General features: G+C 37.9%; 2 protein-coding genes and 1 long non-coding RNA gene across 3 annotated transcripts in view; 1 reads left to right on the top strand and 2 right to left on the bottom strand.

Annotated features, from left to right (window-relative positions):
- Positions 1–9,276, bottom strand: part of LOC116046249 (vasoactive intestinal polypeptide receptor 1-like) — a 25,110-nt gene extending 15,834 nt beyond the window's left edge. The window contains exons 1-2 of the mRNA XM_031294541.2: positions 8,994–9,276; positions 8,131–8,239 (exon numbers count right to left, since the gene is read on the bottom strand). Coding sequence (XP_031150401.2) covers positions 8,131–8,239; positions 8,994–9,110 — 226 coding nt within the window. The 5' untranslated portion in view covers positions 9,111–9,276. The remainder of the gene's footprint in view (positions 1–8,130; positions 8,240–8,993) is intronic.
- The window catches only part of LOC118495838, a 17,968-nt gene extending 3,965 nt beyond the window's left edge, over positions 1–14,003 (top strand). Inside the window, exon 3 of the long non-coding RNA XR_004898282.1 lies at positions 13,993–14,003. This is a non-coding gene — a long non-coding RNA (uncharacterized LOC118495838). The remainder of the gene's footprint in view (positions 1–13,992) is intronic.
- Positions 1–15,590, bottom strand: part of LOC116046212 (protein THEM6-like) — a 217,139-nt gene that overhangs the window by 115,994 nt on the left and 85,555 nt on the right. The gene's annotated exons all lie outside the window — the stretch shown is intronic.

Below are 15,590 nucleotides of genomic sequence, written 5' to 3' on the forward strand. Positions count from 1 at the left end.
TTGAAATGTTTTGGGTTTTCTGCAAGTGTGTCTTTTGAAACTGTGTGTTTTGCACACCAGGACAACCCCTGGATAAATGGAAAATTATTTTCTGCTTATAATAAGGAGCAGCCAGTTTATGCATTCAAGATAAGCGGCTTAAAAAGACAATTTCTTTTCTTACAGTATGGCACCATTATTTTGTGCATTTAAATGTAACCAAATCTCACTAAGTAAAAGAAGATTCAGTACTATTTATGCATAAGTCAAATTCATCTTATAGTGTTCCTGTCTGACTCTCTATGAGTTTTAAAATGTCCTGCAAAAGGATGATGAATTTCTCACAGCATCACAGACTCCCTGCTGTTACATTTATTGAGAAAAGACTTGAAACATTGGCCCTTAATTTGCAGAAATCCACCCACACCAACTAGACTACAGTACATACAGGTGACCTGATTACCTAGTTACATACTTCTTCTCATGTAACCAAAAAAGGATATTTTTATTAAACCTGCATGGCCTAATAAATCTATATCAGCTGACAGGTCTTATCCACAGTTCTTGCATCGCTTAGGTTTTTCCATCTACTGTCCTAAATTTCCCATATTCTAGGTAAACCTGGGATTGCTCACCGGTACTGTATATAATGGACTAATTCGCATATCAATGAGGACATGGTCTCAGCAGGCGAGGTGACGGGTTTGACAGGACTGAACAAATGAATGGACGGAGTAACTCTCCACTCTGATACATATCATTGTGATAAACGTGGTGTGTGGTGCTGCAAATATCTGCAGCCATCATCCACAGCGGGTAAATGTCAACAGCAGTGACGAATTAATTATCCCCTAGGCTGAAGTGAGACCAAAGTAAATGTCAAATACATTTTCAGTCAGAAATCTCTTCTGTTAAAAAAAATGTTTAACTCCTCAGGAGCTAAATGTTTCAAGGAACATAAAAGTGTTTCAAGGGACCGGGAGTGATTTCTGATTAAAACATAAACAATTAAGATTCTTACTCTTCTCTCAGCAGGACGTCAGTGAACCACATATTGTGCTGAATCTCTTGTTTATTTTATCCCTACATTTTAACATTTTCTTGATAGTAGTGTAACAAAAGGAAAGTTTAATGTCATGAAAGCACAGTTAGGGACAGAAATGAACTAATAATGTCACTTGCTGTCATATTTAAACCCCTTTTGATGTACATTTAATTGAGATGCTATGACTCATCTACTGGAAGGTAGTTTAGCCATCAAGATGTCTGTTATAGCAAAACCAGAGTTTGCAGCCAAACTAGCAGGTTATGAACCAAAGACATTGCAACATCAATAGAGCTACACTGAGAAGATGTATGAACACAATGTGGTTCTAAGACAAAAGAATTGACATTGAAGGTCATTTGAGCCATCCACTGTGGCTCCTGACATTAATCTGAGACAGAGCAGTGATTTACAGGCGGCAATCTGTCTGGATGAAATATCCTTTTTCATTTTCCTTATGTCATTTTTACATAGCCGGCATATCTAATCCATTATTCACTCCTTCTCTTGTGTGTCTCAGTCTTGCAAAAAACAACCACTTGCATCCAACCTGATTCACGTCAGCGTCTCCTTTATTGCTGTCAGGCTGAGTCAGACTGATATTCCTGAAGTAGAAAGGAACCAGGAGAGGCAGAGGCTTTGTGTCGAAATGCACTTTCAGATCTCAGGTCTGTCTTTTCATTGAGTGTTAGCTCAATGAATTGTTGTCTCAGGGCTGGTGCTATGCATTGTGGGGCTTTAACACAGCAGGTGGCTTAAGTAGACCCCACACAACCAAACATGCCACAACTTTATATTTTACTTTACACTGCTTTATTTACAGGATTAATTGTTATACTCTCATTAGCTACTTCTTCTAACTGTGCTTTGTTTGGCTCACCCGTAACTTAAAAACTATTTATGCTACATTTACTGTTCACACATCAACAAGTGAAAACTATTCTGCATTTTTAAAATAAAATTTATGTAATTCCTGCAAAACCTGATTTTTTTAAAAAGACTTCTGGTACGCATATCATCATTACAGGTGTAATGCTGCCAACACAATTCATATGTCAAATGTAATAATTTGCACTGTAGATGGCTGCATTTAATTGTTGTTATTGATTGAACTATTTTACTTATTATGTTTTAAAAGCACTCCCATAGACATTACATTTAAAATGCTCAGTATTACTCACTGATCAAAAGTACGTAACCTCATTATGTACAAATTATTAATTATTACCTAATGCGTTTATATCTATGGAGGCCCATTCGGTCTCATTGTATTTATAAAAAGCACATGTACCGTATATATAGTACTTATGCCAATCAGCATCATCAGTCAATCAGTGTGCACAACGTTCACAAACATTTTCTTCAGGGAACACTATTCCACGTTTTAATAGACTCCTGCACATAATATGCCAGGGGTAAACAGCTTAGCTTTAGTCTGCACATGAAAAAAACTTGAGAAATTGTATTTCTGCTTGTTCCACTTTGTCTCAGAAAACGACACATATGCTATATCATCTCAGTAAATCAAATACTTGTCTGTGGGGGCCAGAGCAGTGTGAAATTAACGTATAAAGTATTTACAGATTTGGGGACCACAAAAGACATTTTGGTAAAGATAAATCTCTAGAAGGCTTGCACCCTAATAGAGATTTTTTACAGAATACATTTGGACATGTCATAGCAGTAAAAGCACATACATAATCTATCAGTTCGTGGACAAGTCTCACTTGCTACTTGAACTACACCTAGGCTTTTCCTGCAATATATCTGCTGTGGAAAAGGTTGATTCTGGTCATCTTTGGAGGGCTAACTTAAAACTCTTGGTGTGGCTTCGCATAATATAAAGATGCATTTTTTTTCTCTCTCTCGTGGGCTTTTAACTAAGCCACAATTAATCACATCCACAAAAACAATGCTTTTCAAACCGCCCCCCTGTCAAGTGCATCTTGTTGAAACCCATTGTGGCTAAAACGATTAGGATTGGCAGTGAAGTACAGGCATGAAATTAAATGATGTGGTTACGAGCTTGCAGTTAACTGTAATCTGTTCGGGTTTAGAGGAAGAGGTACAGTGTCTTTAAACAATGACTGTGCTGAGGTAATTGGTATCAAGGATTATACAACAAGTAGATTGGACCAGACAATCTGGTCGGTCAACCAGAGCCGTTTAATGAGAATATGCTCAAATCAGCATGATAGCACACCATGTTCATTGCAATGAGTTAATTTTATTATACAATGCTCTGGATTTATTGGAAATGTTTGGATCACATTAGCTGTGCCAGTGAGTCAGTGACACAGCGCTATGTTAGAAATAGCTTGTGAAGTTCACGGACATATAACTAACGATCTACATTTGGAAAAAAAATCATTTTTTAGCAGATATCTTAGTTACAACACAATTAAGCTAGCAAAGCGGCTTTGTGTTTATATGTGCAGTATTTATTCAGTTTGGGAAATACAAACAAACAAAATACAAACCCTCCAAAGCTAACGTTAGCTCAAGTTGGCTAACAGGATCCAGAAATTGTTTCTGTTGCTTAAAGTCGCTGACGTATTAGCTAAATATGTCCATGGAAAAAAATGTGTTTTTCAGCAAATATTTTAGTTTTTGTGCGGTATTTTGGTTTGGGAAATTAGCTCACTTTGGCTGGCTGAGGTTGACTCAGCTGGGACTAGAAATCCTCTTTCTTGTTTGTTTTTTATTTTTTGTGTTTAATTTAAAAGTTACAGTTTATTTATACCTTTATTTTGTTGGTAACTTCAGTGATGCTGCCAATAATGACATTAAAGCATACCCTCTCATTAGTGGTGTAGTCTAGTTTTTTGTAGTGAGGATACTGTGCTTTTTCCCACCCGTGTCCCAGAGTGACAACCCCATACATTTTTTGTAACGTTACAGCATATAGCATCAGCCTCATCTGGCTTATTTTCTGTAGTTTCTGTAACGTAACCGTCTGCTGCAGTGTCACCTGAAGCTGCAGTAGCTTCAGCGGCAGGCTTACGAAAATAATGAGAGTGTAGTTTGAGATGGCTTTCGTTTCAAATCTACTTTAGTGATTCACATAAGTTAATTTCATGTTTGCACAGAGAATGACCGCCAAGCAACTGTGTTGTTGTTCCTAGGTGACTTGCAACACAGACGGGATAAATTTATGACCAAAATGTTACATATCCTTTTGTAAGTTGGTATATGGAAATTCTTGACCTTTCATAGTGGGTATATGGCATATACCTGCGTATCACGTAGACTACACCACTGCCTCTCGTGTAATATTGTTTAAGAGATTTTATTCTCCAACATTATGGTTTCTTAATGCCACAATTGTTGGCCTCTAAATTTTAGATTTGGTGAGAGGGGAAACATCCTTTTAAGCATATCGTATGTGGGAGAATTGTGTTCTGGTTTACATGGATGGGTTTAATCCTAATAGAAAAACACAAGGCATTTATTCAATAGAGTAAACAGCTTCCAAATAGTATTTCAGTTTTCATGGCAGAGATGTTGGCACGTTTATGAGCACTTTGGTTGTTGGAAGAAACACAACCAAACAGCAGTGTCGTTTGTACAGACCCAGCTGCAGAGTTAATGGCACTTTATGACAGGAGAGCTGAAGGTTGACCTGATTTAATAACTGAACTTCAGCTGTTGATTTATAAACTGGCAGCAGCAAAGCAGCAGTTAAATTCATTAAAAGTTGGAAAGTTGTAGCTTCATTAAAAAAGGTCTAATGTTAAGGTGGCAGAGGAAGTTGGACAAAGCGCAACACACACCAGCCCCATATTACGTTAAGTAGTGTTGCAATTTGTTGCCATCACTTGACACCCGTAGCACACACACACAGCATGCTCCACACAGACAGGAAAGGTGGTCAGGACGTCAACCTAGGAAGCAAATGTGATCAAAATTGCTGCTTTTTAGGTCATTGACAGCATATCCCTACACGATGACATTAAATGCAACCCGTATGTGGGTTCACATGAAACTAATAGATGTAGGTGTTTTGTAAGTGCAGCCTATGCTCGTTAGTTTTGAATGGTTTACTACCAATTTGTTACTTGACATTAGCAATATTAAAATTATGTGATGAGGAAGGTATTGTACTTCCTCTAATTTTGTGCTGGAAGACAGCAAAATGCAGTAGCATGTAGAAGAGGAAGATATTGTATATAATATAGCTTTTAAAATGTGCTTGTGGGTCTGTTGATTAGTCAACACTTTGGTCCAGAATAAAACAACCATTGGATGGATTGCCATGAAATTTGCTATAAACATTCGTGTTGCCCTCAGGACAAATTGTAATAACTTTTAATCTAGCTACCATCAGGTAAAAACTTTAACTTGTCCTATACTTTGATTTACTGAATTTGAATAAATACCTTCAAAACTTATGATATTCCCATCAGCCTCAGCTGTACTTTAATTTGTACTGTGTTTGATGCGATTTGGCAATATTAGAAACTAAGGTAAACATGGTAAACATTATTATTACTAAAAATCATCCTGCCCTCCACTTTTTTGACCTTAGATCAGGGTTGGCTGTGTTTCACACAGTTTCACTTAGCAATTAGCCAGCAGTGCAGTGGTGACAAAGTAAGCAGGGTTTAAATTTATTTTTCATTCATTACTCGAGTATTTTTCGTGTGTACACAAATTAAAATGTCTTCCAAGAGAGATTGTGAGGAAAATGTTATCCCCATACTGTAGGCTATTTAAACAACATTGTGTCTCCATCCTTATGATGCTTTCACCCTGCCTTCAACACATTTCAATAATGGATCAATTGTTTAGTTGTTTAATCAGTTGTTGATCAATTGTTTAATAAGTCTACAGTCATGCTAGCTTACTTTGACACAGTACTTTGACACAGCGGTGCATTGAACTAAATGCTAATGTCAGCATGTTAACATGCTAACAATGACCATGCTAACATGCTGATTTTTAGTAGGTGCAATGTTTACCATGTTCACCATCTTAGTATAGCTTTTTAGTGTTCTAACATTTACTAATTAGCACTAAATACAACGTACAAGTATTTGGTCATAAACCAAAGTAATGGACAAATTAAAATGTCAACCTGATGATGCGCTTGCTAGAGGAAAAGTCAGAGGATTAATAAAGTTACAACAATTCATTTTGAGGGGGCACGAATGTCTGCACGAAATTTCATGACAATCCATTTAATAGTTGTTGAGATACTTCACTTAAAACCACAAATATGAACCTCAGGGTGGTACGAGATGAAAAGTCAGGGGATCCCTAAAGGCACGAGGATTCATCTCACTGGGCTCCAGTTGTTGAGTTATGTCAGTTGGGACCAAGGCTTAAAGGCTTAAAGTTCTGCATAATTAAGCATTCCACTTTGAGTGACGTTGGACTGCTGTGACAAGAAACAAGCATAGACTGCAGGCTTCATTCAGCCTGCGTCAGCTCCATCCACGCTCCACCTCTTAGCCCATTTTTGGATTAGCCGAATAACATTTGTTTTGGCTCTTCAGAAACCTATAGGTGACGTCACGGAGACTGCGTCTATATTTTACACAGTCTATGGTCTGGACCAAAGTGCTCAAGGTCCTCAAATGTGAGGTTTTTCTGCCTTTCTCTATTTTAAATGCAATATCTTGGGTTTTGGACTGTTGGTCAGACATAACAAGCTGTCACCCTGGGCTCTCAAAGCTTCTGAAAAGCATTCTTCACTGTTGTTATTGACATTTCATATAAGGGATTAATTAAAAACAGAATCAACAGGCGAATTGACAATGGAAAATAATCGTTAGTTGGAAACCTAAATCAAACCAAATGCATCAAGCAGGAAACCAGTAAGTGGCTGATTTTAAGTCAATGGCAACACATTTCACAGCAGTGTAAAACGTGACGTCTACTTGGGCCCATTACCACCAGGAGTCTGTCACTGATGATGACTGTCATTTCACAAAGGTGAAATTTCAACTCAGCATGACTCTCACACTCTGCACGATTACATGTCACCTGCATGGTCGGCATTACATTGATGGACGCACAAACACACCTACTTGGACAGTGAAATTCATCAGCATACATTTATCTGCGTAATGAGCAGTGGAAGACACCTTGGCGTTCACAGTCATCAGGGCTAATTACAATCAAATTAGTCTAGAAATGTTAAAGTTCATCACTCTCTCGGAGGGGAGTTGCCAGAGTGTTGTTCTGGAGCAGTTTCTGATGAAGTGGAGAAGAGTTCGGCTCAATATGATACATGCAGTGCGGCAACTTTTGGCGACGTTTATTATTATACAATAAAGTCAGATTAGAACGACAAGCTGGTAAAGGAACAACAGGTGTCAGTGTGGGTATTAGATCATAATTATGAACGTGGTGTAATAACACCATGTCCATTCACATTGCATGGTAATCTTTGGTATGTTTTCCCCTCTCCTATGTTGTGTGAACTATCAATGTATTCACATAAACCATATTTTCCCTTCCACTTGCACGGTGTGGGAAATATTAGGGGTTCTCGCACTACTACAGGTATGGTTATGTCAGGTAAGGGCTCTAAATATTATGCAATTACATGTGATAGTGACCTCAATATCAGACAAAAAAACTAAACAAATGTGTGTAAAATATTTATACATCTAAAACAGCCTGGGTTCACATGGGGACCCCAAAGAACACCAATGGTACAAACTGTGTACAGGTTATTAAAAATATCATCATATTAATTTAAGTAAAGTTAAGGTAGAATTAGGAAAGTCATTAAATGTAAAGCAAAAAAGAAGAAGATGTCAAGCACTGATTTAGAGGCACCAAGGATAATAGGAGAGTTAAGTCCATGGATGTGCTCCCATCAGGAGCGTCATCAGAGGGAACTGAGCTGCAAACTTGGCTCATTCAAAAATCATACCACAGAAGAAAAACAATTACCTGCTAAATAAAACATCCTACAGAAAGTTTAACCCACATCATTTTCCTTCATATTGTGTTTTTTTAAGCCCATCTCAAAACTATTCTTCCTTTTTAAGTTTAGCCCACTCTACTGTCTAACAACTGCTCGCAGTGCGCCAAGGTTTTCCCAGTGATCTTTTAAAGAAACACAAAGCAGCAGGAGCATCACATGAACCCACCGCTGTGGTCGGTCTTATTTTGCGCTTCGCTCCTCCTCGTCTGGCTGCAAACCTCCCGAGCCCTCAGGTGCTGAGAGATGATGGCGCAGTCCGGATGAATTGCTTCAGCCTAAAAAACGAGACAACTTCAGTTATCTACACGAGCCTAAAGCAGACACGTGCATCCCCATGGCAAGTCTCTTTGCTTGTTGCTTGAATGAGTAGGTGCAGCGATGGAGGAAAAACATGGAAACATTCGCTTAAACAAATAGAGGCACCTCTTTGGATAGATACCTTCTTATTTTTCTCACTCGTACAGGTTTATTTTTCAAGCAATTAGTTTTTATATTCTATAAAATCATCTCAGATGCCCACATTTTTAAAAGTAAAAAATAGGCTATATATAAACGTTTCAATTTCCCTGCTAATTAAAGCTCTTTTCGTTGACATTTTGCGTATTTGCACGCTCAAACCTTGACAACATCTGGACCTTTTTTCTTTAATATCTTATCCGTGTTTTCCGTGTTGATTTTTGTCTTTGATTGATACCGGCGGTGACAGGTGGCTGTGATGGATGCAGGTCGCGAGCCTTGCTACCACTAATTAGTGCCCGCGGCTTAATGAGGACATTTGCTGTCCAAGTGTGTGGTGTGTGCTCCATGGAGCCGGAGAAGTACAGACGATAATAACGGTAATAGCGTTGCATTAAAGATGTCATTAGGCTATAATAATATATATAAGTAGGCTATATCGTTTAATTAGCAGGTTAAAATGCAGCAGAAGATGTCCCTTTCTGCTGCATGTTACTTTTCTTCATTTCATGAATGAGAGTATTTTGGCCTAGATAGAAAGAATGTATAACTTATAAAAGAAAAAGCACTCACTGTAGGCCTGTACCACAGATGAAGATAAAAGATGAGGACTATGAATGTCTCCTGTCGTCCCGGCAGCGCCTTACAACACACTTCCATTTTCTCATCTGTCTTCTTTATATGCCTCATCAGATGATGATGATGTGAGCGCAAATCCAGGTTATTTGTTCCTCTGGAGCCTCTTATAAAGACTGACTTATTCGTTAAAGCCCCTGTATGAAAAATGTAGGCTACTACTCCTTAAAATAGATGAATCCCCATGTTGTCCTTGCAAGCTGCAAACTTGTGGGAGTAAAGAGCTGCTGTCTCACATCTGCTTACTCTCTCTCTCTCTCTCTCTCTCTCTCTCTCTCTCTCTCTCTCTCTCTCTCTCTCTCTCTCTCTCTCTCTCTCTCTCTTTCAGAGAAAATCAGTTGAATGGATAGCTCCAGAGATAGCAGTGATGACTCCTGTTAAAACAATGGCTTTCAAGTCACAAAATGAATGTATTTTGCAAATGTTACGACTGCCAGATGCCTATTAGGCTATGTCTCAAACAAAACCTTTATTTGTACACTGCCTGATAGGCAAATTACTTCATTTTACTTTACTTGAGTATTTCCACATCGTGCCACTTTATACTTCTACTGCACAAAATTTCAGAGGCATTCAGGTATTTATACTACCACTCTACAAACTGAACTTTGCATATTATGATTTTATATATATTGTATATACAGTTTAGAAAATACAGTGGTGGTAGAAATATATTTTACTAATACAAACGTAGCATTACAGATCTGTAGAAATACTCACACGTGACAGCTGGAGCACATTTGAACTACTTTACTGTTGGATAGCTTCATCTACAGCACAGTATCATATTTTATAGATCATATGTTTAGTTTAACTCTGTAGCTATCAAATAAACAATATAAAAACCTTTCCCTCTGAAACGTGAAGTACCATGAAATTGAAATACCTCAAAATGTGTACTTAAGTACAGTGTAGTAAATACTTACTTACTTTCCACCACTGATAAAATAGGATGCGTTGTTGTATTAAATTAACAAACAGTGTATAAAGAAGCTACACCTTCAAAATGCTTTTTACCATTTGAAAGGGTCCATTCTGATGCCTAATGTGTAGCCTACTTTTACTTTTGATACTTCAAGTGTGTTTTATTACTTCTCTACTCTTACTTAAATAGGATCTTGGATGTGGGACTTCCTTGTAATGGAGTACTTTTATACTGTTGTATTGGTACTTTTACTTAAGTAAAGAATCGGACTACTTCTTCCACTACTGATTATTATTATTAGGAAACATGGTGTCTGTTAACGTGATTACCAACCAAGCAAAGCAGGTACAGTAACTGCCCCAGGGGCCCCAAAATACAGAGGATGTGGTATCTAAAAGGCAGACAAGGTGGGTCATGACTGGAAGGACAGTGGTTAAAAACTAGAATGCTCTTACCACCTTGGTATCTTTGAACAAAGAATATATTTCCATTTTGTTTCACTGGAGCTGGTTTATGGACAGTAATTTAAAAATGGGGCCATGTAAGGCAGCTTGCAGGTGTTAATGTGGAGCAGGCCAGTGCTAAAAAAGCAAATCCTTCCCTACAGAATAGGTTCCCAAGAACAAGAACACAGGATTCAACCTTAGGGACTGTTCATTATTTATTTAAGGGGCCACCGGAAGAGTTTTGGGACCTTTAGGCTAAAAAGACTTGACCCTCCCCTTGCCAGTAATAATTTTTCTATGACCCTCCAAAATGGTTTGAAAAAGTGGCATGACCCTCCCCTTATGTGCTAGTTTGTGCTTAGCAAAGATGTACAGATGCCATTTGATTTTTTACAACCATGGAATATGTTAGTTAACCTCTGCATTCTCATCTTACACATCACACTCCTCTGTTATGGTGTGGTGGCCATTTCAGTAGATTTACTCACTAACATTGTTGTGGAAACACAATAAGCATGGAAACTAAATGCACACTTCCTGTATTACTGCATTACTTCAAATACTAAGTTACTCATCTAGTAAACTAGTATTCACATGAAATAAAACAATAAAACATTGAGACCATTCAGCAAGGACACTGGGAATTAACCAATTCAACACTGGTTGCTATAGACTTGTCACTATCGTCATTGTATATTTTAGCACATAGGTAAAGCTGCCGAAGCTGAACATTATATTCCAAATTAGTTTATTTTTAAAGCAGATTTTAAATTACATTGTAACAATTTAACAATTCGCCCTTATGAAATCCAATCAAGGCACGGCTGTCTTGGAACGCAATAAACAGACGGTAGCGGAATGCCCCAACACTTAAGTGTTCGACCTACAGTCAGTTGAGATGCCTCTCTAACCAGAAGCGCAGTCACACCATAAAACGTTAAGACACATTGAGAAAAAAGATCTGTATTTTGCCGTAATCCAATGACACGAAAAAAAAAAAATTCATCCACAGCGATCAGTAGATCCACAAACAGAGTCACGGTGTATCCAGCAAGATCAAACAGGTGAACGAGGCCTCTCCACTTCGCCGTTTAAACAAAGTGGAATAAACGTATAAAAGTCCAAATCTACACAAAACCCGCAATCAATTAAGCTGACATCACATGTATATACATGGCATTTAGGAAACCTTTATTGCAAGGTTGGCACGGCAAGATGTCCAGACATAGTGCAACAGTTCGTTTTTTTGCGTCCTGCTGCTCCCATCGTCAGCCAGGTAATATCTTTTTTACTATAGCAGTATATGAAATCTGATGTATTACCTACCACCATTTAGTTGTTTTGTGTTATTTAAGATATTTATAAAATATCTGGTCATGCCAGATGTAATTATTCCACATTTTTTAAACAATGCAATTACGCATTTCGGCCACCAGGGGGGCAGTGCTCCCCCTGTCCCCCAGCAAACTCATGGGTCAGACCCATCTGGTAGCGAAGGAGGGCTGAGACTAAGAGCGACATAAAAAAATATGCACCAAACAACCCATTTTGAAATTTTGCTGTTTTCATAAATACAAAAGTTGGGTGACACCCCCCCCCCCGAGACTAAAAAATGTTGGGTGACCTTCCCCTCAACAAAGAATAAAAAGACATGACCCTCTCCTATTTTCCTCCGGTGGTCCATTCCATAAATACCGAACAGTCCCTTAAACTACTGCTATTGAGCTACTTAAGACCTTTTTTATAGTCGCCGCAGCCGACCTGTTGCGCGCCAATGTGACGTCAAAATGATGTAGATGTCGCTGGCGTGCCAGGATTTTGAGTGTGTGACCAGAGGTCCACTCCACCACTCTATTTTTTTCAGCGCTGCACGACAAAGTAGAAACAGAAAGCATGGACGAGTTTGAGGGGAACCAGATGCCAGGACTCTCAGAGTGACTGCAAGTCTCTCTTGTAAACTTACTGTGTTATGAGTTATTTTATGGTGAATGAAAGGCTTGATCTGACAAAGTAGGTCATCAAATCAAATCAAAACATTGACTTCAATACTGCTGCCAGTTCTGCCGTTGTTTACCTTTTTCTTCAAGTCTGTAGAAATAGCAAAGTCGGTAGCCTTTCCTCATTAGCGACACCTCTGTTCAGGAAAGAATGCAACTAGTGTCGCGACCACCACGCGTGAGTATAAACAGTTACGGCGCTCCCATGACGTCACATTTGCGCACGATAGGTCGGCTGCGGCGAGTATACCGGACGCCTAAGTGATTCATTTAGAGGAAGATGTTTTTACAAAGCTCCTTGAAACAGTAGAAGACTATGATTGAATCTTTGTCCCTCAGAGCAAAACATGGTGTCCCACCACCTTAAAAAATAATTAAAAACAAACCTCTTGGTATAAAAGGTATCATGTTATCAGGTGAGGTTCCAATCATAGGGGTTTCCCATTAAGATAATCATCTTACACCCGTTTACAAACAAAGGTTAACAAAAGGTTTGTGTGATACCACCAATGGCTGTTTGCTAATGGCTTATTTTTCAAACATATTGGTTCTTTGCATTTAAACAAGGCTTTGCGTCACCTGTTTGTTTGATCACTTGTTTTTGTGGAAAACAACAGTAAGGATGTTTTGCACAAGCTACAACTGATTATACTGCATATCAAAATTGAAGTTTGGAAAAGCACTGGCCAGATGTAATCAGTGATAGGGCCGTAAGGTTAATTGATTGGGGGGTGGTGATGCCGCAGTGGATATGACCCATGCCTTTGGTGTGGGAGATCCGGGTTCGATTCCCACTGTGATACATTAACCAATGTGTCCCTGAGCAAGACACTTAACCCCTAGTTGCTCCAGAGGCGTGCGACCTCTGACATACATAACAACTGTAAGTCGCTTTGGATAAAAGCGTCAGCTAAATGACATGTAATGTAATGATTGTTTGGGTATGGTCATCAAATAGCAAAAATACCAATCCTAAGTTTCCAGAGCCCAAAGTGATGTCTTTAAAGCTCTTTTTTTCAAACTAATTGTCGAAAACAGAACAAATATTCAGTTTCACTATCACAAAAACCCAGAAAATATTCGGATTCAGTTTGTGTCTCATTATGGTCATTTTTTGGTCGTTTCAAATCTCTTTGTAGTAATTTGACACTTTTAGTACTTGTTTGTTTTGCATTGATTTGTTGTTGTTTTGCATGATTTGTGGTTGTTATGTGTCTTATTGGGGTCATTTTGCATCTTTTTGTAGTTGTTTTGCTTCTCTTTGAAGTTGTTTCACGTCTCTTTGTAGAAATTGTGCATCTCTGTTTTCGTTTGTGGTTGTTGGTATCTCTTTGTAGTCATTTTGTTGTCTCTTTGTGGTCGTTTCAGTCATTTTTCAAGCAAAACTGCCAAATCAAATCAAAAAGTTTGATTTTGGCATCTCCAATATATATTTAATAGATTAGGTGATTAATTGATTAAACAATCAACAGATGAATCGATAATGGAAATAATCGTTAGTTGCAGCCCTAAACAAGACATCAAGACTTGATGCAATGCTTCAAGTTGAAATTCTGACTGCAAACAAGATCAGTGTTATAGCATTAATTCCACTACATTATGCAAACACATCAAGTTATATTTGTTGGCCCTGCCATTCATACTCTTCTTCCTGAACATAGGTTGCAACATGTTTTTTGTTTTTGTTATCCATTGTTTTTCCTTAGCCATAGCCCTGAAGCACACAGGCCTTGTCAGTGCTTCAAGACAAATACACATTGAAAGAGCAAGAGCAATGTCACCCAATTTCAAAAATCCCTGTATTATTTCTGAGGCTGAGACACAGCTCAGGCAATACTTGTGTAAATGTGTTTCCTAAAACCTGAAGCTACAGAGCATACCATTAATTTTTTATGTCAGGGGTGTAAAATGTGGCTCTGCTTAGAACCCAGCAGACATATACACCCAGATATGGGACACACATAATGCAAAAAAATGAAATTCTATCACAAGTACTTACTAATAACAAACTAGGGCAGGAAAAGGCTGGATGATGCAGGAATGAATCAGCCAATCAGTGAAGTGTTGTTGAACTCCTTCCCAGAACAAAGTCAAAGGATGTTTTACTGATTTTAACGATGCAGATTTGTCCTTCTAGAATATAGATCTGCTGTAAAGGATCAATCATAAATTGTCTGAACTGCAGTGTACCAATGCCTTTATTTTGGCACAACATAAAGCACAAGCTGCAGTTTTAATTTTAAAGAGTGAGAATAACTCCTTAAGAAATTGTCGCAATTTAACTTTTGCTGCTTTTCCTACTTGCCCTATTTGATTTTTGAAAAGAAAAGATTAGATGTAAGTTGTACATTATTGGTCAACCAGAGTGATTGAATGTGAATATGATGTAGGTCTGATTATGTGATGTCCTCATGGGTTCAAACCCTTCTCATCATTTTGCACGAGATGATAATACTCTTTGAAACAGAAAGTTAGCTGAGGCCAGCTTTCTGACTTCTTTCAGATTTCTGAAGCTGCCAGAAGTAACTGATCAATCTCTATTTCACAGGAGAGATTTAAGAGCTGATGACACTATCTATATCTATTATGTTTCCTTTGAAGTTTTCACATTGCACATAGTTGTAAAATATTGTAATCATCGTACATTTTTCAGTTTTTTTCACTGGTTGTTCAGTGATGTGCATTGCTGAAAACATTATGACAAGGTCAAAAATACATTATATATATATATATATATATATATTACCCCTGGTGAATCCAATCCACCTGTCAGTCTATCCTGACAAACACGCTTGGTTTTTGCTTTCAATGCATTGACTTGTGGTCAATATGCTGTGGAACTGTGGAAAAGCTTGTGTATAGTTGATAGCATGTTATATATTTAAATTATGTATTTTTTGCTTTTTTGTAAGAACTTTTTAGTCCTTGTTACACAGATTATGAAGTGGTTCTGTTGAACATATACGTTTATTTTGCATTCATTTCTTGTATGGCACAATAGCTACCTGTTGCAAATTATGTAAAATTCAGTCTTTCAATCAGTTATTCTATACCTTTACCTCCACCCTTCAAAAAAAGTTTAAAAAAAAAAATAGTATAAAGCCTTAATATTACCGTAATACTACTACTAATAGCCTAATAATAACAATAATAAATAATAATTATA

Source organism: Sander lucioperca, chromosome 9, assembly GCF_008315115.2.
Source record: "Sander lucioperca isolate FBNREF2018 chromosome 9, SLUC_FBN_1.2, whole genome shotgun sequence".
NCBI classification, from domain to species: Eukaryota; Metazoa; Chordata; class Actinopteri; order Perciformes; family Percidae; genus Sander; species Sander lucioperca.